Below are 20,735 nucleotides of genomic sequence, written 5' to 3' on the forward strand. Positions count from 1 at the left end.
AGTCACCAAACTGTAGTCACGTCTGCTGAAGTGCAGTTGTTAACCTTTAACTTGAGGGCTTATGGATAATACATTTATTACGCCTTAGAAGCTTTGATTGTCTATAAATGGACGAGGGCTATAACTGCTGGATTTGGGCTTTGCAAAGGTCACCTGTCTGAACTTCCAAGCCTGCGGTTCAGATGCTCCACTGCACAGTCTTGCCTTAATTTCAGGGTCATCACCGAGAGGTTGGTAAATGACACTGTAGAGTGCTTTTATGTTACATTACATGTCCTCTGGTTGATTCTTTAATGCTCTAGGAGTATTTAAACATGTTGTGAATCCTGAGAGATAATTGGGGCACCTGTCGAAACTGTTTTACAAATGGCATCTGTGTTTTCTTCTAACAATACAGAAGTTTGTCTTCTGCCAGTCGAAGTGATGCAGCAAACTCTCGTCCTTCTTAACTGCGTTACTGAACGGTCTGTGTAATCTCTAAATGCTTCTAGATACAAAGAACAGCATCGTGGGGTTTTGTTTCCTTTTTTAGACAATTATTTGTTTACTTAGCAGTTTATTCCTGATGAGAATTGCAGCTGCTTCTTGAATCCTTTTAGGTGGCTATGCTGAACAAATGGGTGAATTAGGCATAAAACACAGATTTAATCCGCTGCTTTTTTTTTTTTTTTCTCAGATGGTATTTTTACAGGAAATAGCTGGATTCGGAATGAGTTAAGTCAATCAGTAATTACAATAGTCTCTGAAACTCAAGTGAATATATCAATATCACACAGAAATATGATGTATGAAATTTAATTCAAGGGATTGCTGTGGTTGAAAGGATGAAACTGAAATTTAATGCACTTGAGTAAGTCCCCAGGTAACCTCTTAAATAGCTTAGCTGAGTAGTGGCCATTCTGGGAGTAGGGAACTCCTGGTTAAAGAATGATTTCTGCAGAAATCAATCTGTAGAGTTAATTATAAAAGCTGTATCTCAAATAGAGCAGTTATTCGATCGCTTGCCATAACTGGCCTTTTTGAGACAGCAGCGGATATAAGAAACATGCAACACTTCAAACTGGTTGGGGAAACCTTGGAGGTTTTGACGGTACGGACAAGAATTCATTCATTGCCAATGTCATCTACGGCTTCAGATGTTCTCAGGTTTGAAATTTAATTCTTTGAGGAAAGAGATGTAGAAAACTTTTCATTTGAAAAGCCTCTGTGAAAACAAGCGGTTAAATTTGTTTAGTGTGGCTGTGTTACTGAAAATCAGCTCTTCCTCAGGAGTCACATCATCCTTCCTGTTTGAATCCCCAGCCAATTAACGCTGAAATTAATGCAAAGTTGAAGACTCAATGTGATATTTAGAGCTCCTTTTTGACGGTGCAGGAGGAACTCTTGGGAAGAGCTGTGCTTCTGTAGTAGCCGGCTGGGTGCCTTGTGCTAGCCTGGGTTTACAGGGGAGAAATAAGGCAGCATTAGGGGGTCACAGGTGGGTTTCTTCATGAAGCCTTGACTTATGTGCCTGCCTGAATATTTTTTTTTTTTTTTTTTTTGAGGAGATACATTGCTGAAAGTCTGTATATCAAAATGAAACAACTTTGTCCAGCAGTTACCTGCGGTCCTGCAGCTTTGTGCCTTGCTAGGTGGTGGGGGAAGCAGCCCCGTCTATAGTGGCTTAAGATGAAGGAACAAAAGTCCTCCATCACTACAGTTAAATGTGTGTTTGGTTGGTTGTTTTTTTTTTTAAATAAAATGCTTAAGATGTCTTTCATAATGGAAATGGAAGCATACTGCTGTGAAACGCTTGGAATGGTTGCCTGTGCTTCCATTTGCCTAGCAGAGCGATGAGGGAAGTTTTCTTTGCCTTCTTGCTAAACACAGAGCCTGCCAATGGTAAATTAGTGAAAGATTTTGTTTATCTCGACTTGAAAACCTGGATCCTTGCTCGTAACTCCGGCTTCTGAGTTGCGTTTCCAAGAAGTACTTGCTTTGGGAGCCTGCAAAAGCTGTTTTGTAACAGCATTTTGCAATAAAGATGTCTGAGAAGAGAGCTTAACCATAGGAGTGTTTCTGATCATACAAACTGTAGGTGTTTAGAAAGCAACAGTGAAAATGCCCCAGTACAGCTCTTGAAAAGGAAGACTGTTGCTCCGGCCTTTTGATGTGACAGTCTGCTGTCACTTGCAGCTGATTTCACCAGCTATTTGTTGACTTTCTCGTTCTTTAAACCCTCTGTGAAATTCATCTGTAGACTTCTAATCAAATTGTGGTCAGGCTGGGAGTTTTAGAAAATAATTATGGATTAGAATTGCCATGGGGTGTGGCGTGTGCTTCTGCCAGCGAAAGCTGGAGCCCGTTGGTTGCCCTTGAGGCTGAGCATCCTCTGGGCAGCGGGCTGCAGGGCAGACCTGAGCTGGTGCTGGTGGCCTTTCTCCTCTGCTGTCCCGATAGCTCATCCTCCTTAGAAACCTTGGGAGGGCAGCAGGGGATGTCTCTTCCTCTCCATTCCATGCTTGCTCCATACCCACCGTAGCACAGTGTTCGGCGTAGCTCACCGTCCCCTGCACAGTCAAGTGAGTGGTGCCCATTAAACAGACTCCAGATAATTCTTGGATTAAATTGCACGTTTTATAAAAATAAATTGGCTCTTATATTAACTTCTTGTTTTAATAATTGCTGTTCCACATCCTTACATTCCAATTTTGAAATGCTTCAAGAGCCATTTGCTGCTTATAGATTTCTGATGAGGCAGCTGGTTACATATGCTGATCACACCTACTGACACGGCCAGACAAAATACCAAAGCATAAGGAATTCCATGTGGACGTTCTAAATAGCACAAAACCTTTTGTTTAAAAGTTGCAGCATCTTAGAGAAACAAAAACCACACTCCAATCCACCCCCTCAAATCAACCAAACCCAAATGTGACTGGCAGACTTGCTCTCCTCAAGTCCCCAGTTACTGCCAGTTCCCTGGTGGTTGTTGGAGAAAGAGATAACTTCATTTTCCTTCCAGTAAAGACTTAATATTGAACAATTGTCCCCTTTTTTCTTCTCTTTGACAGATATTTTTTTTTTTATGTACTAACTAGCAGATCTATCTCCAGACTGTTTAATTACAGGTGCTTGAAACATTTTATTGGCATTGAGTAGAAATGCTTTTATATAAAAACTTAACACTTGGGTTGCAGTTTTGTATCGTGCAGGCTTGCTGGGAAGAAGAGCCAGCAAAGGACAGGAGTTGGCCATCAAAGAAACAATATTAGAAACTCAAGCAGTTACTGATGCATTAAAAAGAAGCAAAGATAGGAGAAAGGGATTCAGTTCTGTAGAAAGCGATCCATCGGTGTGTAAGGACCCTATGTGTTCATGGCAGGCATAGGATGCTCTGTGGAGTGCGGTAGCAGAACAGCTTCCAGAAAAGACACAGAGTCTGTGAAACCCCCAAAGCTTCAGCACTTGGGAGTCAGTGAAATGCACAGTGAAGCACCATAAATGGACACCAAAACAAACAGCATCAAAATTCTTGCAGCTTCTACATTGACTGGTACCATAATATCAGTCCTCAGCTACAAATGAAAATGCTTTTTCACATACAGGGAAGTTGATAGCGTAATTATCTATACTACACAATATGCAAATAGTAAATCCCGTGACAGTAGTAGATGCTAAACTGGAAAAAGTCATGTTATTCCTGTAAAAATGTGTATCTGTGGGTCATTATAGCGCTGTAACAACAGGAGTAAATATCTCCACAGAGATGCCTCCACTCGCTCTGTGCGTAACTTGCAGGAAAGGAAAGTGCTCAAAGTGCCTTTTATACATCGGAACAAAGTATTGGAAATCAAAGCAAACTTTTCCTCCTTTTGGTGCATCAGCCTCTGTACACTTGCTGGTCACTGCCATTACAGCTAGAGAAAGTGCAAAACAATCTTCTGTATGTTTTGCTTCCAGGCATTTCAGCTCATCAGAGTCTGCAGAGTGCTTTTTGCTGTATTGGAGTGTGCAGGGGGTGAGCACGCGTAGGCATGTGGATGCCAACTTAGGGTTGGACGTAACTGGAAGCGACTTAAATGTCCTGCTTATGAACCTTTTTTCCCCACTCAGAGCAAAATGCAGTTAGGAGCAGGGAAGGAGACATGAGGAGGGTGAACACTGGAGGTAACTTTGCTATCTGGCATATGTAAAATTAAATTACGAGCGGTGTCTTACAAACTGCCAGTAAGCAAGCTATGCTTTCTTTAATACAGAAAAATACAGGTGTTAAAATCCACCTGAGCAGGGGGAGTCCCGATCGGGCTCAGCTGGTGCGGCAGCTTGGATGGTAAGGATGTAAATTCGTTTGAGCATTTGGAAAGCTATGAGCCGAGGATCGCGCTTGTGCTTCTGCCTTACAAATAGCTCTCCCCTGCTACAGGAGCGCTCTGTGGGGCAGCAATAAGATAGAGCCAACGAGGGACACTGCAGCGTGGAAGTACCAGTTTTGGCAGGTTGAATAAGAAACTTCTTCCACTCCGCCTTGCACTGAGCTTGCTCCGAAAGGCGAAGCTGAGATCGCTGCTTCTGCCCTTGCTCGCTCCCGGATCTTCTTCCCAAAGCAAACTTGATCCTGCTGTCTGCTTGACCAGCTCCTTTGCACCCACTCCAGAATAAAACTGGTGTTCACAACCCAGCTGGGGCTTGGTTTGTGGGTGTCCCTTTTTTCTCTGCTCCTGAGCTGATAGCTGGTGGGTGGGTGCCTGTGTTATTAGCGTTGGGATTTTTGGTTTTTATTTTTTATGCCTTTTTTTACAAATACAAAGTAGCCTACATTTGAAGGCCATGAGCTACCTTACAACTCATTACCTCAATGCCACAAGAGAGCTCATAAATCAAGATCTTTATTTAAACATCTCACTTGGGTTTTGTTTTTAGGAAGTGCAGATATTTTGGTTGTAAAGAAAAGGGGTGTACTGGGGGGAGGGGAGAGGACTGGATGTTTGTTTTGGAGCTTTTGAAACTGAAACACTCCTCTTTGTTATGGCGCAGTAGCATCCTAAAACCAATACTCGAGGAACCAGAGCAAAGTTAAACCAGCTGCAGAAAGAGTCTCCTGTAAAGAGCAAAAAGGCCCTATTAAAAAGGCTGGGGCAAAAAATAAGTGCTGCACGGAGTCTATGTTAAGATTCAACAGGTAGGGATTGCAATGCAAAATGAATAGGTGACAGCTTTCTTCTCGCACAGAATCCCAGACTGGTGAGGGTTGGAAGGGCCCTCTGGAGCTCCCCCAGTCCCACCCCCTGCCAGAGCAGGGGCACCTCCAGCAGTGGCACAGGACACGTCCAGGCGGGTTTGGAATGGCTCCAGAGTGGGAGACTTCCCCCCCTCTCTGGGCAGCTGTGCCAGTGCTCTGCCGCCCGCACAGGAGAGAAGTCCATCCTCCGGTTTAGGTGAAACTTCCTATGGTCAAGTTTGTACCCATTCCCTCTTGTCCTGTCACTGGGCACCACTGAAAAAAGACTGTTCCCATCCCTCTGGCACCCTCCCTTTAAGGATTTATAAGCATTGATAATATTCCCCCCTCAGTCTTCTCTTCTCCAGACTGAAAAGCCCCAAGTCCCTCAGCCTTGCCTCAGAAGAAAGATGCTCCAGTCCCTTCATCATCTCTGTAGCCCTTTGCTGGACCATCTGCAGCAGTTCCCTGTCCTTCTTGACCTGGGGAGCCCAGAACTGCACACAGTGCTCCAGATGTGGCCTCACCAGGGCAGAGCAGAGGGGGAGGATGATGTCCCTTGACCCGCTGGCCACACTCTTCTTGATGCCCCCCAGGATGCCATTGGCCTTCTTGGCCACCAGGGCACATTGCTGGCTCGTGGGCATCCTCTTGGCCACCAGGACTCCCAGGTCCCTTTCCACAGAGCTGCTCTCCAGGAGGTCAGCCCCCAACCTGTACTGGTGCGTGGGGTTATTCCTCCCCAGGTGCAGTACCATACACTCACCTTTGTTGAGCTTCAACAGGTTCCTCTCACCTGACTCTCCAGCCTGTCCGGGTCACGCTGTATGGTGGCACAGCCTTCTGGCGTGTCAGCCACTCCTCCCACTTTTGTGTCATCAGCAAACTGGCTGATGGTACACTCCATCCCTTCATCCAGGTCACTGAGGAGTATATTGAACAGGAGTGAAGTTCAAGTGATGTTTCTTCCTTTGGCCATGCCAGCCAAGTGTTCAAAACTGTTCTTTGTTGGAACACCACCATGTATAGAAGCTTTCTTCTAGCATCTCTCAGTCTTTCAAATGGGCAGCTGTAAAGGTGAGGCTTAAAGCCATCCTAAATTAAGCCTAAAAAAATTAATTCTAGGTGAGAAAAAAAAAAACAAACCAACCAGGTTATTCCCATGCAAGACATGAGAAGAGGATTTGAGCTACAGATTGAGACATTATTGCCAGTCTTTCTGAATTCCAAGCCTCCCCGATCTCAGGGGGTGAGTTGCCAAGTCCTGGCTGCTGCTGCGGGAAGCTGCGAGGCAGAGGAGAGCAGCTCCAAGTAACTGGCTGGAACCGCGTTATCGAGCGTAGGGCTGTCTAACTTGAACGTTGCAATTACTACATGAAACAAAGCACCGATAAAAATAGTGTGTTTTCTTGCCATGCTTCATTTCCTTCTGGATAGTCTCAAAATGTCCCTGTTTGGTTCTTTTCTTTGTACGACTTCAGTGAGTCATTGCGATCACAGTGCTCTGGCAGCGTTTTGAAAAACTCTGAAATACAGAATATTTCCCTGAATTTGCCAAATATTTTATATGGAAGTAGCTGCACTTCAGGTAGTCTGGCCATGTGCTGCTTATTTTTTTTAACTATGCGTATACATATGTATCTCCTTCCTGTAAGAGTTACTCATATTTTAAATTAATTGCTCGATGAATGCTTCATGTTTTTTGGAGAAGCAATAGCGAACTTTAATCGGTCCGTTCCCCCTCCCCCCAAGTGTTCATTTTTAGAGAATAAAGGAATCCTATTTCTGCTACATCCACAGACTATTTAAGATCCAGCATCCCTCTCTTTTTCCCATGTCTATCTAAGCATCTGTTGGAAAATAAATCAATCACTCTGTAGTGGATACCAGCCATCGTGTAAGGGCGTATTTACTCAAATAGATAATTTGCGGGGTTTTGTCAGCAATCGCTGGGGCGTTACCCCAAGCAGATGTGTGAGACATGTCCAGGATAACTTACCCAGGTAACTACTAAGCTGTACAGATTTGGCAGAGTGAAGGATCTCATCACCCCTGCTAAAATGGAACGTTGGAACCACTTTGCACACTGAGAGAGAGTATGTGCTACAAAAAAAGGACTGTTGAGCTGCATCTGGTGTCTTGATTTTCTTCCTGAGCACACGTGTACCTGTGTGGGTTTCCTAAGCTGTAGTTTTGTCTTTAGTTTCACAGTGACACTCGAGACCCTTCCATTTCCCCACCGGGTTGTCCCCATCTCGACCGCCGCTGGCTGCTTTCCAAACGCAAAACACGTCTGCTCGTAAGGGAGCCCTTCCATGCTAGTTTTGCTTGGCCATTTTTTAAAAACACGTTTGCCTTGGCCATGTGTTTTTTACTGGAAAAAAAAAAAAAAAAAAAGGATTTTTTTTTTTTGTAGAAGCTACCAGTTTGGAGGAGGATGGTGCAGGTTGTGCCTCCTGCATTTAGATTTGGTAACTCAAACCCTGTTTGAGTTTCTCAAGCACTTGCAGAGCCCTCTATCCATGACAGCTCTTCCATTACGTGTGAAGAGTTGCTTAACGTGGGCATCTGGGATTGGACATGTGCTGTTGACAAAGATTAATTGTTCAGACAGCTGCTGCTGTCCAGACATACATCACGCAGGTACACAGGCCATATGTTCCTTCGGCATTGATGCTGACCTGCCTCAGTGCTTAAAGGATGTTTTCATCTCTGATATTAGCCAAGGTGGCTAGAAGAGAGCGGGAGAAAATGGCATGCCCCTTGCTATCACCATCTTCTCTCTCTCAGTAGGTTACTAGCAGGATAAAAGCGGAGAGCAAATTTCTGGAGCGTTGTCTGTTTTACCCTTTTTATTTCCAGGACACTTGTGATATCTAGATTTTGATTGATAATTCATTACATCAATCAGACTGGGGCCAGAAACGGTGTCGGCTAGACTTAAGAAGCAGAGCTTAAGAGCAGAGGACGGGTTTCCCTTTCCAAAACCTCTGTTTCTGTTTGATTTTAAATTTTCAAACGTCATTTTCTTGGGGGTTGCAAGGCTTTTTTGGGGCACTCTCAGGGCTTGAGAACCACGATCTTAACGGCTAGCGTGAGGGTAACAGAGCAGCGCTCACCGTGGCTGGCAGCAGGTCTCTCTCTGAAGGGCCATCCCGATTCCTGCAGCTGCCGACATGGACGGAGTGATTTCAGGGTCCGGTTTGAGGAGTGGGAAGCAGCACAGGACCCTACGCTCTTCACGAAGGACGGGGGCACTGCCGCCATCGCCAGGGTTCAAAGGCGTGTTTCATCCCCGCAGGTCTCCTGAAGACATCGCCGCTCGTGCCAAATTGTTTCTCGCATTTGTCTGCGTTATCAAGCCTGTCAAGCTCCTTTTAATTTGTGACCCAGACTTTGCAGCCTCCATCTCCAGGGGCCGAATGGTAGCGTGGAGAGCAGGATGGCTTTTCTGTGGATTTTCCGCAGTCGCTGCTAATTTCTAGCATCCCTTGGGTGAATCAGCCTCCTTCTCCTGCCTGATTCATTCAGTGCCATCGTGATATGTTTGACATCACCATCATTTCTATGTTTAGTGAGTTATATATTTTTTTTAATGCTTTGTGACACTTTTAAATGAAGGAGATAGAGAAAGTCGATTTTGGAAAACTGGGAACATCTGGTGCTTGCGTGTTTTGTTCGGCAACTTTGTGAAAATTAATACGCTCCTAAAGTGGAGAAGCAAAATTACACATTGAACTTGTAAGTTAACTAGCTGTAACTCTCAGGTGCTTGAAAATAAAGTTAGGATTGTCCTGTTGGTCTGACTGCGGATGGTTTCTCATCACGCCTGACATGCTTCCAGGTCATTCTGCTGGAGCATAGCGCAGCAAGAACAGGAGCAGGTTTTTGAGGTTGCTTTCTTCCCACATCCAAAGAGGCTTTTTTTGGTCATTTCACTGACCAATTAGTTGGCACGGCATAAACTCTGTTACCCAGCAGTATGCGTGGCATTTGTTCTGCTGAAAAAAACAAGGATCTGGAGTAAATTACAGTCTCAGGGTTTGAAGAAAATTAGTAAGGGGGTGTTCAGGAAGAGCATCAAATAGTGTCCTCTCCTCCTGTTCCCTGGCTAATTTGGCTCTTCCACAGCCATAACAGGTACCATAACAATTACTGGCAAGGTGCAGAGTATAGCTTTAAGGAAAAGAAGATAAATACAAAATTCATGTTTAATTTTGTATTTGCATATTGTTTCTACCTCAGTCTGTGTAAGCTTAATCCTTTTTTGACCTTTTTTCTCAAGTTCTGGCGAGTAGCTTAGGAAATGCAGCCTCCAGTGTACTAAGTGTCATCCTGTCTAAAATATTTAACAACACAACCTGCGCTCAGAAAGCAACACCTTTTTAACACGATCTGTTAAAGAAAGGTGAAGCTACCTCGTGTGAATACCTGCCAAGTGTTCTTGCATGTAATAACTAACCATAATAAACGTGGCAGCAGGTATGTGTTGGATGTGAGAGCGACAGAATAAACATTATTGTGTTCCTGAAAACTTATTAAGCTTGCTTTGGTCGCTGTTGAGTTCATTGGATAAACATATGGAAACAAATTGTTTCGTGAAGGGTATGTTTTAAAAATTCGGAGGTGTTTTGCAGGTCATTAACGCTGCGCTGGCTCTGGCTGCTAAACCCCAAAGCAAGCTGGCTCAGGAAAACATGGATCTCTTCAAAGAGCAGTGGGAGAAGCAAGTCCGCGTGCTGACGGATGCTGTCGATGACATCACTTCCATTGATGACTTCCTGGCCGTATCAGGTAATCAGAGGGTTGATCTCAGAAAGAATCATTCTTGTAACTGAGCTTATTCCTGGAAACTGGGTGGTTTTTACACGGATTCTGGAGCTTTCTCGGGCGTATGGAAGGAGTGGTGTTGGTACGCATCACCTGGCAAGCGTCATCTTCTGCTGAGCGAGGTGTGAAAACAGAGCAGGAGATCTTGGCACAAGGAGAAGAGGTATTTTTATAGCGTGAAAACGGTGATAGTTTAGTTCAGCAGGTACTCTAGAAACCTGTCATTGCACTTACGGCGTGTGCATGCATAAATGTATGTATTTACATGTCAGTAGACAGATCGGCTTAAACACAGCGAAAGACACTTTATGTCTCAAGATTTTGAATTGCTAGCTGAACTACCGATGAATTACCGTCTAGCTGCTGTATACAAACCTCACCGGTAACATCAGGGGAAATGGAATATGTTTATGTTCAAGTTATGAACTATCAAAAAAGACGATCCCTCAATTCACCGTAGGCTCTTCTTCTGTAAACAAAAATGAATGTCAAGCTACGGTCGTACAAGTTAATTAAAATAAAAACTGTTCCTGTAGAAGATGGTCTGTGAATATTTTTAACCATGTCACCTTTAATGAAGTTTTTAAAAAAGTTTAGATAGTTATAATAGATTAATAATTCCATTTGGCAAAGTGCTCGCCAAGATAATTTGTTTTATCAGCATCATTGATAAAGACCCACTATTAGCTGCTGTGACCTAGAAATAAGGGGGGCGTTTTTATTTCCACATCCTCTAATTCTGCTCTAGTCAGAGGACAGGGTGATACAACCATGTGAATTGTGTCTGCAGTAGCGCTCCCAAATTACCACTGTAGACTGAGGGTCTAAGTTTCCTGAGGCAAACAGGGTTGGGCATCTCGAGTGACCTAAAAACTCTGGTTGTAAAGAGAGATTTCACAGGAAGATGTATGGCATCAGAAGTACCAGGTGAACGTATCTAGGAAACATAGACAAAAACTTGCAGGACTGAATTAAAAGACCATCTCTTTTTTTTTTTAATATTAGAAAAAAAGAAAGAAAAATAATAAACAAAAAACCCCACCAAGTAATGTTTCTATGGCGAGTCACCTGTATTCTCATACACGTTATCTTGTGGTTCCCTGGGTTCTGAATAAAAATTCGCCTTGCGATGAGTACTAAACTTATTAGGCAATTGAATGTCCGTGTTCCTTGTGTCTGCGTGCTCGTCGTGGCGGCAGTGGTTGAAATTGCACAGCTGCAAGGAGCCTATTTCTGGGGAAATACATTTAGAGGGAATTGGGTGCTGAAGTCCACGGCTCCGCTTGGAGTTTGCCCACGAGCGTACAAACCATTTTAAAGCGAAGGAGCTGTCAGGCTGTGAAAGCGCAGTCGGTACAAAGCTGCCTTACTGTATTTCACTTACAGGTGTGGCTCCAAATGGGTCGAGCCACTGGAACTGAACGGTCTCCGTCCTCGTATAGGTCATTCGAGGAGATGGGGACGGGGTATGGTGTCGGCCCACTGCTGCGTTGCTCTGAAGAGTTCCAAGGGCTTGGCAATAAGGAGGGAGCGCCGCTTTTCTGCGGCGGTGAGAGGCTGCCTCTGGAGAGAGCTCGCCTCCAGCGTGTGCTTGCCACCCAAAATGATGCCGTGGAAATGCTGTGGTTTGAGACTACTTCACGTGCTCGAGTGCATTCAGCAATTATTTGTATGTGCTGCGTTTTCAAAGACACGTTAGGAAAATATTTATTGCTTTCAATATTATTTGTTTGAACATTGATAAATGTTTTCCATATAAATGCCACAACTCCCATTTGTCTGCTAAAAGTCTAAACATCTCTTCGGATAACATCGTGACAAGTATGATTTATACCAGGTTCCGTTTGGGGTTATTAGGATGTTTGTGCATAGAAGGGTTTTATCAGTTACTAACTGGGATGTAAGCGGAATTAAAAAGTGTCCTTGTGGGTCTGTGTGTGTGTAATAGCACGGTCCTGCAACGTGTCGTGCTGTGTACGCTTCATCGTTCAGCTTGTGCTACAGAATTGTATTAATTATGCACAAGTAAAGGCTTGATGGAAGAGATGTTGGATTTAGATAATAGCAGAATAACGTGCTAGAATAAGGATACTTCAATGCAGCGTTACAGATAAGCTTGCAGGTTGCAACATTTTATGGAGGGCATAGCATGAGGAAGGCCCTGCCGAGGTCAGACAACGGTCTAGCGATGGCTAATTGTCAGTGCGTGGGAGATTAATAACAGAGGAGTCCTGTAGGCTGAAGATCCTTCCCGCACACTCTGAACCACGAGTGATTTGCAGCTCAGGGAGCTCCAGCATCAGAGGTGCTATCTGCTGAACAGTCCTTGACAGATTTTTCTCATTTAAGCTTGTGTTAGTTGCTCTTCCGACCATTGTAAACCACTGGCATCTCCATCATCCTGTGCAAAATTCACAGCTTAACTGTGCTCTGTGTGAAGAACCTCTAGTGTCGCCTGTTTGCTTCATTTGAGGCCCCTGGTTGTAGTAGATGGTGAAGAGGTTTTTTCCCTACTTGCTTTCTTCATGCTGTTTGTAAATGTACCGACTTCTGTCGCACACTTAAGTCAGTCATCTCTCTCTTGACTGCTGAGTCTTTGCCTGTTTCATTATTCCTCATTTCAAAGCTCTTCTATACTTTCTGTAATTCTTACCCCTCTCCTGAGTGCCTTCCCTAAGCACTCTGGGTGTGTTTGTATGCCCACTATCTCTGTTCTTTAGAGCAGTTGCTGATAGCACCGTGTAATTGTCAAATTCAATGTTCTGAAATTACCTGGATCTCCTTTGAAACCCTCTAAAAAAAGTCATTCCATTTGCTGCCTTCTGTTCATCTGCCATTGCCAGAGGTTTACACCAGAGACTGCCCATCACAGCGGAGCTATTTCGTCTTAAGAGCCTCCGGATGAATATTGCGTGGGCCCGATGATTGTCCTTCTTCATTACAGGCTGAATACTGTATTTACAAGTGTAGGAACTCTCAAGCAGTTGTTCCATAACCATGTCTACTGGCGCTGCAGCTTGACCGGGTTCCTCCAGTGTCTTTTGTCAAGAGAGGGGCCAGCCTGGGAATTGTTCTAAGACCTTTCACTGGGGATGCGGCAGAGAAGCAGAGTTACATTTTTGCATCTGTGGCTTTATCTCCTGACTGTTGCTCTTGGGTCTTGATCTCCTGTAGCCCCCAGACTCCCTCGCAGACTTCTTAGGAGGTTTGGAAAAGGATTTCTTAATCCCTTTAATGGAGAGGTGGGTGGAGGTGGAAGGTGTTTGGTGGGGGTGGATTGAGGATTTGTGGGGCACTTTTAATTCTGTTAGCTTTTCACAGTTTTATGTATTTCCTTGTTTGCTCTAAAAATCATATTTATTGGAAAAATATCTTTCCTCTTACCCTCTTACCTTGTTGCCGAGCCACACCGTATTTTCCCTATAGTTATTTCAGTAGGACAAGATCCCTTTGCCGTTGCCTGTGTTATATTCTATGTTCTGTTCTATTGCTGTGAGCTTTTTCTCCAGCTCAGCAGCAGGAGGACTGTTAGCTTTGATGCAGGACGGTGTTATCACGTCCCCGAAGGTGCTGGTGGTGAACCCATGCGTCAGCATTTCTTGAGCTCTGCCACCCCAGCCTCAGCAGATGGCATTTTGTGCCAGACACTTGTAGTCCATATGCCTGTAGGACAGGTAGCAGTGTGTGTATATACAAGCACACAGAACAGTGTCAAATCTGATTTGTTATCGTCCAAGTGGAGAGTGTAACCAGAGTGGATGCACCCAACAGTGCCTTACTTCCCGCGGGCCCCTTGCGGACTGCCCGGTGGGGGCTTATCTTTCCCTGCAAGTGTCTTTCTGGCCACTTCGCATCCGCAAAAGACATTAAACGATCAGCAGAGATTGAAATATTCATCTTCATTTTGTCCGTGCCTTTTATTAAATTTCGTATAATCCAAAGAGGCTTTTAGATGGTCTGTGGCTTAATTTATTCGTTAAGGAATTCAAGCAATAAACACTCTGTGTTTTGGCCTGATGCCAATGCTTTTTCTTGTTGCTGGTGCAGCTTGCAGGGATGTCTGTCTCTTGCTTTAAATACCGAAACTCCGCGTGCTCCTTGCTGAAGCTCTTGTACCTTAGCTGCCTGCTCACTGACTTGTCAAATCGCTAATGAACCTGTGCTCCTCTCTCTTAGGGCCACATTCTGCCCTCAGCTGAACTCGTTCAGGCTGAGTTGCTTCAGAGGTATTTCACAAGTGTATTTTTTGTCCAGGTCGCTTACAGAAGTCTTGCAGTATTGCACCTGGATCTGTTAATTTTATGTAAATGAAGTGTGACTCTTCCAGCAGCAATCCTTTCAGCCGGTTTACACAAATCCTCTTTCAGTCAACTCTGTGTTCTTCTCATCTCTACAAATTCTTGCAAAATGGCCCTTTCACTACCTGCGTAGGGAACAAAAGCCACTGCAGTGGCACGCACTGGCAGTGCAGCATGATTAAGTCAATGGTAACTAACGCTGGAAACTATTTTAAGGGACAGAGCGGAAATGTTTCCAAGTTGGTTTCTTACCAAGCAGCCCAAATGCTGATGTTGGATGGCAGGGTCCAAGCCTTGGTACTGATACGTTAAAGAGGTCGCTAACAGAGTTTCGGGTAGGTTTCCCCAAACGAGGAACCCAACTACTTTAGGCATCTTCAGAAATCTCTTAGGGTTTTTTACTCATTTTGGGCTTCTCAGACTTGATAAATGGAGGAAAATCTCTCTCTATAGAAAAGAAAATGTCTATTTTAAAAGTAAATTATAAACCGAGGTCTTGGCTTTATTTTTTGTTTTCTTAAGAGAGTGTTTTCTTTGTTTTCTTAAGAGGCAATGAGTACTCTGTCGCTGGAACACTTTCTGCATAAATCACTGCACATGTCTTAAATTTGAACAGAGGACTTAACAGTTTAATATTCTCTGATGGTATGTGTGTGGCTGTAGGAAAACACTGTGTAGGAAGTTAGAAACGTGCCACAAGTGGCCCGGTGTATTAGAGCGTTGAGTGGATTAGGTGTGGCGCTGGGGAGGGCGCCTCATTGCCCTACAAGCGTGGAATGATGGGGGAGTGGCTTGCAAATATTTGGGATAAGGGCTTTGGCAGTCCAGGGGAGGAATATGGAAAGAAACGCGTTAGGGGAGAGTTCAGCTGAACTCAGGTTTTCTGTCGGTAAAATTGAGTACAAACAGGGGCAAGAAGTGTGGATGCCAGCAGGTGAATGGAGTGATGGGGTTTCTGATGCCTGGTTGGGAAGGTCAGCTCCTTGCCGCTCCTAGCAAGCTTAAAAACTAATGCTTTACAGCATCTCGCTGGAGGTTTTATAGAGCTGGTCCCAAACCGAGAAATTGCAATGCCTGATGACTGCAACAGAAAAGAAGACATTACCGTCTAAATCCTCCTTCTTTTACCACCAGAGAATCATATTTTGGAAGATGTAAACAAGTGTGTCATTGCTCTCCAAGAAAAAGATGTTGACGGGTTAGACCGCACAGCTGGTGCAATTCGAGGACGTGCTGCTAGAGTCATTCACGTTGTCACTTCTGAAATGGATAACTACGAACCTGGAGTCTACACTGAGAAGGTGTTGGAAGCGACGAAGTTACTGTCCAACACAGGTAAGAGTCCTCTGGTTACTCCCCAGATGCCTGAATTCATAGTGCTTACAAGCGCACGGGCAACCAGATACCAATGTACCTGTGAAATCTATTAAAGACTCCATTTACATACTATAATGAAAATTAGTGGGAGTTATTTGCAGAGCAGTTGCAAAATGAGAAATGTAATTTTGCTGTGTTGACTGGCTTAAAACTCCACGGTGCACAAGGTCTCCCTGAACACGCTTGCTCTCACCGACTGAGCTGTGGGAACCTGAACACGCCGGGGAACGCGTCCCAAACAGTGAGTCAGGGCTTGGAAGTTACACTGAACGGCTCACGGTATTGTTCCAGGCTCTGTCAGCGTCCAAGATCCAGAAAGAAGATTCCTGCCGCATTGGCCAAGTAGAATAAATGTGTAATAATTTAGGGTAAATTTCGTAAAATATCTTTATAACTGTTAAAGAAATATTGTAGGTTGTAGTCACCCACCCCTAAATGATAAATTAGGGTGTTTCTTGTGAACTAGCTGGTGACATCCATATAGGGTAAGGAATGATGCTGCTTGCTTCAATGAGTGCTGTGCCAACTGCTAGTTGTTGTTTTTCCTTTAATTACAACTTTGATGAAGAATCAGGGGTGACACTGAAGAAACACACGGACTGTAAATGGCTCTGGGATGTTCTTCCTGGGCTGCAGTGAGTCACCAAAGCACAGCAGTGTCAACCTGCCCTCTTCCACTGCTGCCTTAAACTTGGGCTTTGTCGTGGTAATACTATTTTTTCCCACAAAAATTATGTACATCTATGTAGGGAATATTCAACAAATGCTTAATATTTTATCCCATAGATTCTGACTGCTTGCCCGGGTGTTTTCTCCTTATCCATTAGAAGGGAGTGATAAGCTTTTCACTGTCTAAGAGGAAAAAAACAAATAGCAGTAGAATAAAGAGAAATTGAAGTGAATGTAAGACTTGAGCTACAGTACTGGTGTCCTTCTATAACAAATGTTTTGAATTTAAATGGAACCACTGCGGAGTTTCACAATAGTTAACGATAGTTAACGATAGTTAACAATAAGGCACATACACACACAGAAAATGGACATTTGGGTGGGGACTGACTGCTATTCTGTGATCTTAATTCAGTTATGCCGCGGTTTACTGAGCAAGTAGAAGCTGCTGTGGAAGCACTGAGTTCGGACCCTGCGCAGCCAATGGATGAAAACGAATTTATCGATGCGTCGCGACTGGTGTACGATGGAATACGAGATATCAGGAAAGCCGTACTGATGATCCGGGTGAGCATATCTTACTGAAACAGCTTTCTGGTTTTCTGCTCACTTTCCCTCCCCTCTGTTGAACTGACGTGCATCAGTTTTATTGAGAGCAGACGGCGTAAGATTTTAATTTAGCTCGTATTAACATTCTGAGTCTTAAAAACTGCTAATCACTCTGTGGAGTACTTCAGAAGTACGTTTTGATTCAAATTCATTAAACAGATCTGAGCATCAATGATAGCCAGAGTTGTGATGCTAAATACCCTTCACGCAGCTTTTGTAATATCGCGTTAATGCCTTGCTTGTTAATGTGCTCAAATCAGTGACCTTTGATTTAACAACAGCAAGCGGATTCTTAACTACAGATGCTTTTTCATGGTTTCAGAGCTTAGAAATAAAACCTGATGGCTCTTTATTAAGTAAATTTTGAGAATTAATGGCAGTTAGTAAAAAACAGGTTTCGTGGAGGTCAGTCTGTAGTTCCTAGAGCATGTAATTTGTTAATTGGCTAACCTCGGTAAACAGGGACCAGTTCATGGAGGCTTTGTCTCTTCTGTGCTTTCAGGTGTGATGAGTGTGACTTGGAAGTCCTAATTTCTGGTAGGTCAGGCAGCGTTAGAGTGGTAGGAGGCGTGCAGGAAAGAAGCAGAAGGGCTCCTGCAGCTGATTGAAGGGACGCAGAAAAGAAAGTTCTGGTTGAGGCTGACCTACGGGCATGTTTCTTGAATCTTAGCATGGTAAAAACGGGCAGGGGCCAGGCACAGCAAAAACGAATGTAGGGGGGTTATTCCTTTTTTTCTTTTTTCCTTGTACCCCTCGAACTCAAACGTAAATGCCTCGCGGAGGAACTGTCCTCATCTCTCAGAACGGTAACCATGGCAGAGGCGTTTTGGTGATAAGTAAATTGAGGACGTCCAGCCCCAGAATATATGCGATTATAGTAACCATTGCAATAGTATATTCCATGTTTGCTGCTTAAAGCGAAGAATCACATGGAAAACCAGAAGAAAAGCTGACAACCACGTATGTGCTCTCCATATAATTTTTTTTTCAAACTTGAGCTCAGTATTTATAGACAACCAATGTTAGATGAAGATATCGGGACTTGCCTGCTACGCAGACAAATTAATTTGATTCACCCCCTGCCAAAGTCCTTGTTATTCAGGACATGAAAGCATGACTGCAGTTCCACGTCGTCGGTAATTAGCTGAGCTGGTGATGCCAGGAATCCTGACGTTTCCCCTTGCGCCGCGTCTCTGATGTCAGGGTGCCACGGCTTTATTGCAGCTGCCAGTAGCTAACGGCAGCTCGCTGCTGACACATCCGTGACCTATAAAAAAGTTCAAATTGTTAGTATTTGTTGTCCAAAGAGCTATAAGGTGTAGAATGTATTTAGGAAAAGAGAACCATCCAAATGGAGATACCAGGCCGCCACTTCTCCAGGGCGTTGACTGGACCGCGCGCTCGCAGAGGGATGCTGCTAAGCTTGGCTGGGGCAAATGAGCTGATTCACTTGCAGCTTTGTCTGGTGGCACTTGTTCTTTACAGGAACCAGAAGGAAAAGTCACTCAAACACCTAATTTTTGTGTTTATGCAGTGTATTTTCAAAACTAAAATCTTACTATATCTGTAAGTTATTGAAGTAAAACTCTTTCCTCCCTGGTCCCCAGGCAATCTCTGGGTGCCGCCAGAGGAGTTTTTGCCCTTGACGACAGGCTGAGAGGCAGAATTACACTTTGTGTACCTCAGGTTGTTTCGGCTTTGGGGTGGATGGGCAGAGAAGAGGGCTTCAAAATCATAAACAGTTTCTAAAAATGCAGCAGAACTGTTTTCTTTCTTTTTTTTTTTAATTTCTTAAATAGTGATGCACTGAACTGCTTACTAGTGTATGTCCTTATGCTGATTTTGTGGATATACTCTTTACTCTATTGTGGAGTCTCCTTCTCTGGAGATATTCCAGACCTGCCTGGATGTGACCCTGTGCAGCCTGCTGTAGGTGACCCTGCTCTGGCAGGGGGCTTGGACCAGACGATCTCCAGAGGTCCCTTCCAACCCCGACCAGTCTGTGCTTCTGTGATTCTTCAAAGCATGGAGAGGAGGTGGTGGCTGAACTACCCTAGGTCTTGATAGTCAGCATCCTCACATTTGCTTTTTGGCAACTAGTTTTCATATCCATCTTTATTTTAGCTGTGTCACAAGACGTCTGTATTGTGAACAAGTTTGTAAAATTCAAATCATAGGAAAGAAATCTGAAGAACAGGGACTTTACTTGCATCTTATCTGTTAATCACAATTTATTGCATTTATCGGTGAAGTCCTTTGTTGATCCAGCTCTGCAAAATAGTCATGAAGTGCCACTCTAGGCAAAGATGTAGTATTTTGACAAACATGCTGCTTAAACTTGATAAGCTTTATAAAAAGTTTGCCAGCTATAGACTGGCAATAGCAAAAATAAATCCGAGGCAAGCAGGAACTAGGTCAGATGTGTTTAGCCTACAGCATAAAATCTGGCCCTTACTAGCTAAAATTTTCCAGCTTTTCCTGGGGGATAAGAATAAATTTCGATATATTTTATCTGTTGTTAATTTAGTCGATGCTTTGATTCATAATTGTGCTAAAGACGACATCCGTGGTTTTGAACCAGGCCTTAAAGCTGTGTGTAATTTTAGCTTTGGAATCTCAAGTGAAGCTTTTACATTTAACCAAGTTGCAAATCTACTGTTCGTTTTGCAAAAACTTTTTCTGTGTTTCAAATCTTGAGTGCGTTAGTGTCCTGACAAATCTCAGATGTTTAGTTACTGGTATGTAATTTTGGGGATCCCTTTGGTATTCAACATGAGCAGTCAAGCGTATATAATCACACATGTTCACAAGCTGGACACAGTCCCTACATTTACCTTTTTGATGAAAACATTGAGTAATTTGTTCGTTCACTTATTTCCAGTCTGCCTGCTTGAAAAATAATATTCTTGTTGATTTTTAGAGCCATGAAATCTATGGTTTGACTCTGACTGACTGACTCTTTCCTCAGACTCCTGAAGAGTTGGATGATTCTGACTTTGAGACTGAGGATTTTGATGTCCGAAGCAGAACAAGTATTCAGACTGAAGATGATCAGCTCATTGCTGGACAAAGCGCGAGGGTAAGGAAGAAATAAAATTGTAAAACTGACACACCTTCAAGAAACAGTTCCACTTGCTTTGAAAATCCAGGTTAATTCTTTTTGGGGGTGGTGGTGAAAATGTCGGATCAGAAAAGTGCCATTCTTTATTTCCATTTTGCTTCTGAAAAGGAGGTTAAGTGAAACGCAGCATGTGGTGGTCTATGGATGTGAGAAACATCTGTGTTTTATTTTGGATGTTCTGAAAGATCAAAATCCTTTTAATACCGATGAGCTCTTTATACTTTGACTTCGCAGATGCTGTAGGCACTGCCATTTAGTCAGGTGAGCTTCTGCAGGGAGATGTGGGGCAAATCATTCAATTTTACTAACGTTATTTTCAACAGACAAATGCTAAGTTTGTGGGCAAAAAATTACTACAAAATTTCTCCTCGCTCACGTGTTGGTGTGTGTTTGGCCACTGAGAATTTAATCAAGACAATGTTGAGAGGAGCTCAAAGATGAAATCATTTAAACTACCTGCATTTCCTATGACTGTTAAAAACGAAAGCATTGATAAGCACTATGTCATCATTAATAGGTGAAAACTTAAAATCAGCATATTGAAGGAAAAACGGGCCTTACCTGTTGTTTTTATTTCATGTGTCCCCTTCTGGATCGATAACAATTTACGCTCTTGGGAAAGTGCCACGAA

The 20,735-nt window shown here is 43.6% G+C and overlaps 1 protein-coding gene across 2 annotated transcripts in view; it reads left to right on the forward strand.

Moving 5' to 3' along the window:
- The window catches only part of CTNNA1 (catenin alpha 1), a 121,089-nt gene that overhangs the window by 88,520 nt on the left and 11,834 nt on the right, over positions 1 to 20,735 (forward strand). For both annotated transcript variants that reach the window (XM_082489781.1, XM_082489780.1), the window contains exons 11-14: positions 9,838 to 9,994; positions 15,463 to 15,663; positions 16,790 to 16,941; positions 19,952 to 20,062. In XM_082489781.1, coding sequence (XP_082345907.1) covers positions 9,838 to 9,994; positions 15,463 to 15,663; positions 16,790 to 16,941; positions 19,952 to 20,062 — 621 coding nt within the window. The remainder of the gene's footprint in view (positions 1 to 9,837; positions 9,995 to 15,462; positions 15,664 to 16,789; positions 16,942 to 19,951; positions 20,063 to 20,735) is intronic.

The sequence above is a fragment of the Vanellus vanellus genome, assembly GCF_965231255.1.
Source record: "Vanellus vanellus genome assembly, chromosome: 13".
Taxonomy (NCBI): Eukaryota; Metazoa; Chordata; class Aves; order Charadriiformes; family Charadriidae; genus Vanellus; species Vanellus vanellus.